The sequence below is a fragment of the Prionailurus viverrinus genome, chromosome X (genome assembly GCF_022837055.1).
Source record: "Prionailurus viverrinus isolate Anna chromosome X, UM_Priviv_1.0, whole genome shotgun sequence".
Lineage (NCBI taxonomy): Eukaryota > Metazoa > Chordata > Mammalia > Carnivora > Felidae > Prionailurus > Prionailurus viverrinus.
Window position 1 is genome coordinate 53,057,276 of NC_062579.1, and position 8,932 is coordinate 53,066,207.

General features: G+C 54.0%; 1 protein-coding gene across 2 annotated transcripts; it reads right to left on the minus strand.

Moving 5' to 3' along the window:
- Positions 1-228: 228 nt before the first annotated feature.
- Positions 229-6,554, minus strand: CXCR3 (C-X-C motif chemokine receptor 3). 2 transcript variants are annotated; one of them, XM_047843926.1, is made up of 3 exons: positions 6,550-6,554; positions 2,778-2,833; positions 229-1,806 (listed from the first exon to the last, which is right to left on the minus strand). In XM_047843926.1, the coding sequence occupies exons 2-3, from the start codon at positions 2,787-2,789 to the stop codon at positions 712-714; spliced, it is 1,107 nt and encodes a 368-aa protein (XP_047699882.1). In that variant the 5' UTR covers positions 2,790-2,833; positions 6,550-6,554; the 3' UTR covers positions 229-711. The 2 variants fall into 2 exon arrangements, with proteins under 2 accessions (XP_047699882.1, XP_047699883.1); XM_047843927.1 differs by lacking the exon at positions 6,550-6,554 and having other exon boundaries at positions 229-1,834; positions 2,778-2,820.
- Positions 6,555-8,932: the final 2,378 nt, after the last annotated feature.

An 8,932-nucleotide genomic window follows, 5' to 3' on the forward strand; every position in this document is an offset into this window, starting at 1 on the left:
TAAGTGGTGTCCAGCCAGTCCAGTGAACTGTTAGCCCGCACCCATCTACCCCAGTGCTTCCCTGTGAGTGACAGGAGTACCCAAGAGGGCAGAGAGGGGGCTCGACATAGACGTTAACACAAGCAACATCGGTTGGCGTAGATCTGGGGCCAGGCAAAGAGAATAGGAAATGCATCCCCAGAGCCTGGGCAAGGCTGGATATAAATGATGCACTACTAACACATCCTGGTCCTGACGATCTCATTTATTGAAAAGTTTTAAGCAGAATTTTAGACATAAACATGAGCAAATACAGAGGCCTTGGGGACCATAGCTACAGTCGCTGCTGAGTTGGAGGCCCGGGTCAAGACCCTATAGGGACAGCTTCTATGCTGCTGGCTTCCTGCTCTGTGTACATGGGGAAGGCCAAGGTCTAGTTACTGAATAAGGAGGGCAGTGAGGCTCCTAGCAGCCAAGGCAATAAGGGCCCCAAGGCAGCCACCTCTGAAGTGGCAACAGGGCTTGGCAGCTAAGGAGCAGCAGTGGCGTAGCCTCCAGAGCCAGGGGGGTGCCTCCCTGGGAGACCCGGTGATGCCGGGGCCACCAGGGAATCTCGGGAGTGTGCGTGCGTGGGGAATGAGGCTACAGGGAGAGGGAGGGAGGAACTCGGAGGAGCCTGGAACGTGGGGGCAGTCAGGCTGTGTGGCAAAAGGAGCACCCCCCCATCCAGCCTCACAAGCCCGAGTAGGAGGCCTCTGTGGTCTCAGACCAGGATGAATCCCGGCGGAAAGATGCCGGCTGCCGCTGGTGCCCTCTTAGGTCAGGGCGGCCCAGGCGCGTAAGTAACATCCACATGCGCTCTCGGAACTTGACCCCCACGAAGGCATAGAGGAGTGGGTTGAGGCAGCAGTGCATATAGCCCAGGCCCGAGGTGACTGACTTGGCCACGTCCACACGGCTTTCTCGGCCACAGTTGCGGGACAAGGCCTCCAGGTCCATGAGGGTGTCCACCATCACCACCAGGTGGTAGGGGGTCCAGCAGAGGGCGAAGGCCACCACCACCACCACGACCAGCCGCATGGCCCGCAGCCGCCGCTGGCCCCTGGAGACCAGCAGCACAGCCAGGATGCGGGCATAGCAATAGGCCATGACCAGCAAGGGCAGCAGGAAACCAGCAACCAGCTGCAGCACCCGCAGAGCTGTGCGGCCCACCTGCGGGAAGTTGTACTGACAGTGGGTGGCATTGAGGCGCTCGTCACGGCGGGCCGACAGGAAGACGAAGTCTGGGATGGCAAAGAACAGACAGAGTCCCCAGACAACCACACAGGTGAGGGCCACGCGGGCGGTGGGCCCCCGGCGGTACAGCTGGGTGGCATGCACTATGCTCAGGTAGCGGTCAAAGCTGATGCAGGCCAGCAGGAGGGCCCCCGCGTAGAAGTTGATGTTGAAGAGGGCGCCCGCCACTTTACAGAGGCCAGATCCGAAGACCCACTGGACAGCTGCGTCCACTGCCCAGAGGGGCAGGGTCAGCACCAGCAGTGCGTCGGCCACAGCCAGGTGGAGCAGGAAGGTGTCGGTGCTGCTCAGGGCCGCCCGCTGACTCAACAGCACAGCCGCCACCGCGCCATTGCCCAGCAGCCCCAACACGAAGAGGAGGCTGTACAGGGCCGGCAGGAAGGCCCGGTCGAAGTTCAGGCTGAAGTCCTGCGGGCAGGGCGGGGAGGCACAGCAGGAGTCACTCTCGTTTTCTGCATAATCATAGGAAGAGCTACAGTTTTCCAGGAGGAAGGCAAGCTCAGAGGCGTCGAACACCTGGTGTTCACTCATCTGCAGAGGGAGGGAAGGAGGCAAGGGACTGTGGCAAGGGAGGCAAGGGACTCCTTTGAGCGTTTCCTGGAGTAGCTCCTCTGTCCGGCAGGCCCCAGTTCCTGTCTTTTGTCCAAGTCCCCGCCTATTGAACTCTGTGCCCAGCCCGGGGGGCTAGGGTGGTAACTTCCTACATCAACCACCGCTTCTCTCTCACCTGTGTGGGCCATCCCATTAGACCAGGGATTGTGGGCCAGAGGAAGGCTTCCCTCCCACCCTTGTGCCAGGAGCCCTCCCTGCCCCCTTTCCTCGCTCTGCCTTCACAGCTTGGCTTGCCCTTCTGTTTCCCTGCCATGCCCGGTGCTACTACCTGCCTCCCCCCGCACCTCCCCGCAGTCCCCTCTCCGGGTCAGTCACTGGCCCCCCACTTCCCTCCTTAGCCCTTGTCTAGGGATCCCAACTTCCTGCCTCCCTTGGGGCCCCTCCACAAATCACTGAAGTCCTCCCCCTGACCCTGTCACTTGCTTTCTGTTCCTGTTCTTCCCTTCCTCTTCAGGGATGCCACCTGCCACCCCCTGGGGGCTCTCCCACCAAGCTCGGGTAGAAATATTCCATACCCCATTACCCTACACATGACCCCAGAGCTGCCAGCCTTCTCAGTGCCAGTTCAGTCCCACATGGAAGGGTAAGTTCCAAGTTAGAGCCAAAGGGCGCCTTGGAAGCCAACGGCGGCAGGGATCATTTTGCAGATGAGGCCCGGAAGCCAGACAGGGGAGGGGTCGCACCTGTGGTCATACACAAGTTCCCTGGCCGAGGTGGATTCCCAATTCCCCGTCCCAGGGCTCCTTCTACTGCAATCCCTGCATCATCTACCTACTACTCACCCAGCCCTCTGGTGGCCCTGGCTCATGAGCCAGCCCTGACGTTTCCCCTGGTCTCCCGGGCCCTCCAGTCCGAGCTCCTGTGCCCACCGGCTGGGCAGCAGCACTTACCTCAAGGACCATTGCTGGGCTGATGCTCTGCCTGCAGGGCTGTGTGCTGCCTGCCCCTCTGCTTTGGTGATTGTGGTCGGGAACCTGCACTACACGGAGGAAGTGAGGGTTTCACATGATTGTTGGTGGCAGCCTCTTCCATGGGCTTGTCTATGCCAGACCTCCCTAGAACCGAGGCCACAGGAACTCCTGGCCCGTTCCCCTGGGAACGCTGCTGCGGGGGGACCCGGCCACAAACTGGGGACCAGAAAGGCTGGGGCTTAGGGAAAAACAGTGGGGCATCTGGAGAAGCAGAGTGTCTACGAGGTGGAGGGCAGCCCTGCTGCCAGGGGCAAGAACTTCTCCTGCACTGGTGGAGTCAGTGCTCAATACCCTGGCACCCGTGCTCACCTGTCCTGGGCTGGAGTGGATCTTTGCATAATTGTAGATTGCATTGCTAAACGTCTTAGGTCTGTCAAAGAGATTAACCTTCTTTAAAAACTAAAATATTTATTTAAAATGTTTATTTTTGAGAGAGAGAGTGAGCCCTAGTGGGGGAGGGGCAGAGAGAGAGGAGGGGACAGAGGATCTGAAGTGGACTCTGTGCTGACAGCAAAGACCCAGATGTGGGGCTTGAACTCATGAGCCGTGAGATCATGACTGTGAGATCATGACCTGAGCCGAAGTCAGACACTTAACCGACTGAGCCACCCAGGCTCCCCAAACTAAAATATTTTGAAGAAAGCCTTCACACTACAAGTCCTCCACTATTGCCCCTCCCGATAATCAACAGGGGATGAGGAAAGGGAACTACTAGTAATGAACTTGGTATGTGCTAGACAGTGCTTTAGGTACTTTCTTTGACACTGCCTCATTCAAACCACACAAATCCCTTGTGAGGTGGCGGTGGGGAGTGATTCCCCATGGCTAATCCAGAAAGGGGAAAGGGCTTCACCAGACACTGCAAGTGAGGGTGGGAGCTGGGATTGAACCCACGGCTGTCTGACTCTCTTTTTACTGCTCATCCCACTGCCTTCTGCTTTTTTAAGTGGATGATCTCTGATAAACTATGATAAACTATAATCTATTCATGCAGATAAAAACAAATGAACTTAAGCTATATATTTTGACATGGCTGGAGCTAGAAAATCCAATGACCACATGGCAGAAGAGGCAAGTTACAGAATTATCATGTGGAGTTTCACGCCATTTATGTAAATTCTGAAAACCACACTCACAAAGCAAGACCATATTGTTTTGGATACAGCTATTTGTTCTAGAAGTTTAAAACAGGGACTGGAGGGGCACCTGGCTGCCTCAGTTGGTGGAGCATGCAACTCTTCATCTCAGGGTTGTGAGTTTAAGCCCCACGTTGGGTGTAGAGATTACTTAAAAAAAATCTTTGTTTTAAATGTTCACTTATTTACTTTTGAGAGAGAGAGAGAGAGAGCATGAGTGGGAGAGGGGCAGACAGAGAGGGAGACAGAGAATCCCAAGCAGGCCCCATGCTGCTAGCATAGACCCCGACATGGGGCTCAAACCCACAAGTTATGAGATCGTGACCTGAGCCAAAAACAAGAGTCGGACGCTCAAACAACTGAGCCTCCCAGGCGCCCCCGCCCCAAAATAAAATCTTAACAAAAAGTAAAAATTAAAAAACAAAACAAAACAAAAAATTAGGGATTGGAGACACTACAAATTCATGAGAGCAGTTGCTCCTGGGGCGACAGGAAGAAGAGGGTTGGGGAAGAGTATGTGGACCCTCTCAATTTCAAGGAAAAGCTGTAAACAGCATTTGTAGAGGAAATCAGGCCCTTTATGGTGGTGTGCTACAACAGTTTCTCCCCCCTCCCGGCCCTCTGCCCTCTGCCCTCTGCCCTCTCCTCCTTTCCCTATTACCCTGTTCTCCTTATCAGCCGGGAAAGGCAACCCCTAACTCGCCTTGCCTCTGCTAGGTAGTCTCTTCTCTCCCTCTCTCCCACCCAGACGAGAAGGAGAGGCACAGAGACAGACGGAGAGAGGCAGAACCAGTCCTCTGGGGTCTGGTTTTCAGTCAGAGTGCTTCACCAGAGCCTCCAGGCTCAGGCTTGGAATTCGCTTCAAACTTCTTGACAAGACACACACCGGCAAGGCAGCGAGCCCCTTCTCCACCTTCTGTGCGCAGGAGCTGCAACTATCCTTGCTCTAAACAGCTTGTCAAACTGCAAGGTGTGGGCCAGAGGGAGGTGAGGGCCTGCAGGACATCAGGAGCAGTGCAAGTGGACAGGACTGGCGACTCCAGGAGCCTCGGCAGTTAGGATGGGTAGGAGTTGGCAGGGTGGGGAAGAAGGGTACAAGCTGGCACCACGGTTTCTGGCCGCTGGTCAAGAAGAGTTTCCATTCCCTGGGTTTCTGCACGTGAAAGAAGTGAGGATAATAAAATCCTCTGTTCAATTTGGGGTTTTTTTTAAATGTTTATTTATTTTGAGACAGAGACAGAGCGCGCGCGCTTAAGTGGGGGAGGAACAGAGAGAAGGGGAGAGAGAATCCCAAGCAGGCCCTGTGCTGTCAGCGCAAAGCCCCACACGGGGCTTGAACTCACGAACCATGAGATCATGACCTGAGCCGAAATCAAGAGTTGGACGCTTAACTGACTGAGACACCCAGGCGCCCTTCTGTCTATTCAATTTCAAGGAGGGTCTTGTATTCTGCAATTATGTCCTTCATCCCCTTTTTGGTATAAAAGGATCTTTTCTTTATGAAATGATGGTGAATATAAGCTGATAGATTTAGAAGGATCTTGTGTTGGCCGAAGTGGACAATCCAAATGTGGGGCCTCCAAATAGATGTTGGAGTGCCACTGGGCCATGCGAAATGTCAAAGTCTAGGGATCCCTGGTCCCCCTCCTGTGCCCTAGTCCCCATTGGTCACATGGGGACAATGCTCCCCACCTTCCCAGGTTGCTGGTGAGGAGAAATGAGAGAGGGTTGGGCAGGAGTTTTGAAAGGGTGCAGGGAGATTTTCTGAGCTGGGCCGTATCCTCATAAGCCATTCTGGGCTGTGGGGCCGGCTGCTGTCACTGCTCCCGTGTGGCCCAGATATGGTGGGAAGGTCCCTTCCAGGACCCAGCACATAGTAGGAGAATGCAGAGTGAGAGGGATATTCACTACAAACATAGTGACTGGGAGACTTTCCTGTCAGGTGAGCCCCGGGATAGAGCGTGCCCGCCTTTTGGGGCATGCAGGTGTGGTCTTGGCCTCCAGAAAGCCTGCCCCTTGCCTAGTCCTCTAGCTTCCATGCTGTGTAATCTCAGGCAAATCACTTCACTCCTCTGCCTCAGTTTCCTCATCTGAAAAGTAGGGAGAAACATAGTACACGTGGGCTGGGGTTGCTGTGTGGACTGCATACAATACGTGTAGGTGCATGGCCCAGGGTAGGTGCCTGGGGAGCAGTGGTTTCCTCCTCATTTTGGTTACTTTCTAGGTCGGCCCTTCCGGGGTCTCAGAATGGCAGGTTCAGAGCAGGCTCCCGCTGTCTTTCTCAGCTCAGATGCCTTGGAACTGCTTTTGTCAAGGTGCCTAGCCAAACCCTTGTCTGACGCTCTAATCTGGGTTCCAAGCAGCCCCAGACCACGTCAGAGGCAGGCCCGGCCCTTGGGGAGAGCCACCTAGCCAGCAGTCTTCCCTCAGAGTTCTGGTACATGTGCCCCCTGCTTCTGCCCTCCCGAGCAGCCAGTTGGGGAAGCTTGAGGAGGAAGTTAGTCAGAGTGAAGCTGCTCCGGGCCCCACCTGTGGTCAAGGTGTGAAATGTGCACCTGTCTCTTCTCTGCCACCCATCCCCCTGTTTTTTTTCTTTTTTTTCACACCTCTGGGCTGTGGTTTGGGGAGATGGGAGGCTCAGAAGTGTGTGCTCTGGGCCCAGTCCCTCACAGGAAGGAGGCCTCTATACAGCTCTCTGTTGGGCTGACCAGGGAAGGAGGCCATTTCCTCCCCTTTCCTCTCAGCATCTGCTGCCTCACAGCCTCTTTCGTAGATCCTCAGAATGTCCCCTGGGATCCCTGTTCCAAAAGCCCCTGGCTGTCAGGGGAACAGGCTCAGGGAGGCCCAAGCTTCCTGTGAGGCTCAGGCAGTGGCCTAGGCTGTGACAGGGGCTTTGTTACACGAAATCAACAAGAGTCCTAGCCCCAGGAAGGGGTCTGGGTCTGCCCCAGACAGTGCTGGGACTTTGGGATTACTTCTGCTGGCCCTTCTCCCCAGAGAAGAAGAGCTTAGGTCATAGTAAGGCCCAGGCACTGGGGACTGCCCCCCTCTCTGCCCCTCTTCCCCAGCTGCTTCCTGCAGCTCTAAGCCCTACTGGAAGGCAAGGCCATTCTAAGTGTTGGGGCCATAGACTGCAGCTCAGGCAGTCCAGGCCCGTGCGGGTGATTTCCCAAGCTGTGGGCACTCATTCTTTTTGGGACCAGGGCAAGAGGACATTGCTGCCATCTGTCAAGGCAACTCAGGTGGTGGGAACAGAAGGTGCCAAGGCAAGGACATAAGGAAAGGACTGTCAGTCCAGGGGCAGTTTGGCTGAAAAAGTAGTTATGTGTGAGAGAGGAGGGTAGAGAGGGCTGGAGAGTGGTAGTTCACTGATCTTCCTATCATCCTGTCCCTTGAAAATAGCTTCCATTCAGCAAGCCTTTACTTTCATACACATGATCGCTTCAAAAATTTTGTTTACTTATTTTTGAGAGAGACAGAAACAGAGTATGAGCAGGGGAAGGGCAGAGAGAGAGGGAGACACAGAATCCAAAGCAGGCTCCAGGCTCGGAGCTGTCAGCACAGAGCCTGACGCGGGTCTAGAACCCATGAACCATGAGATCATGACCTGAGTCGAAATCAGACGCTTAACCAACTGAGCTACCCACGTGCCCCTAGGGCCAGTTCTTCTAAGAGCCACACTTTAGTCACCACACGGTCCCAACCAGGTGTCTTGTGTGAGGGCAGGTGCTCACCCAGTGGTGCTTGTGACCTAGAGTGAGATTTGGATAAAGCTCACTACCTCCCAATTCTCGCCCTGTTCCTCCTCACTGACCAGGGAGAAGAAATGTCAGAACCTCCAAGATGAGAGACCTAGATGACCAAACAAAAATCTGCTAAGTGCAGGACACCTTTTGTGATGGCCCCCAGAAGAGTCTGTGTTGCTCCCAGAAGTCCCATCCCATTTGCAGACCAGCCCTGGGGTCACACATGGGGTCAGCGTGCATCTGTTTCCATCCCGCCCTGTACCTGGGCCTCCATCACAGCTCAGGACTGTCCACGTTCTCCAGACGGACAGGTGGCAACATTGCTAATGCACACACATCCAATTATGGAAGCCTGTTCTTGATAGATTCTTGAGTGCCAGTTGCTCCCATAGTGAACACTTGGGGGATGTCCCTCTGCACTGGTGAGCTGGGCTACCCCTTGGAACAAAGTCATAGGCAGGCCCAACATCTGGCCATAGCATTCCCTTGGGTTGGCCCACAGAGGAAGGTCAAACAGGATAATAAGAATAGCATGCAGGGGCACTTGGGTGGCTCAGTCAAGCGTCCGACTTTGTCTCAGATCATGTTCTTGCGTCTGTGAGTTTGAGCTCTGCATCGGGCTCTGTGCTGACAGCTCAGAGCCTGGAACCTGCTTGTCTCTTCCCCTTGCCCACTCATGCTCTGTCTCTCTCTCTCCTTCAAAAATAAATAAACATTAAAAGAACAGCTGACATTTATTGATTACTTAACTATGTGCCAGACTCTGTTCTAAGAGCTTTATTGGGATGAATTTCTTTGATGGTCATAGTGATGCAGTAATTACGGCATTATTACTCCTATCATCCCCACTTTACAGACGACAGAAACACAAAGTTTAAGAAACTTGCTCAAAGCCACACAGCCAGCAAATGGCAGAGACATGCTCTTATCCATTACACTATAATCTATTATACCTTTTAAGGTTAGAAGGACAGGGATCAAGGGTGATGTTCAAAGAGGACTATGTTGGCTTTATTCTGTAATGTTTTACACAGAGACCATACTGATGTATTAGCTGAGTGATTAAAAAGCCATCCAAAAGATTCTCTCTCTTTCCCTCTCTCTCTCTGTTCCTCTCCTGTTTGTGCTCTCTCTCTCTCAAAATAAATAAATGAACTTTAAAAAAAGAGGAGGGGCAGGGCTCCTGGGTGGC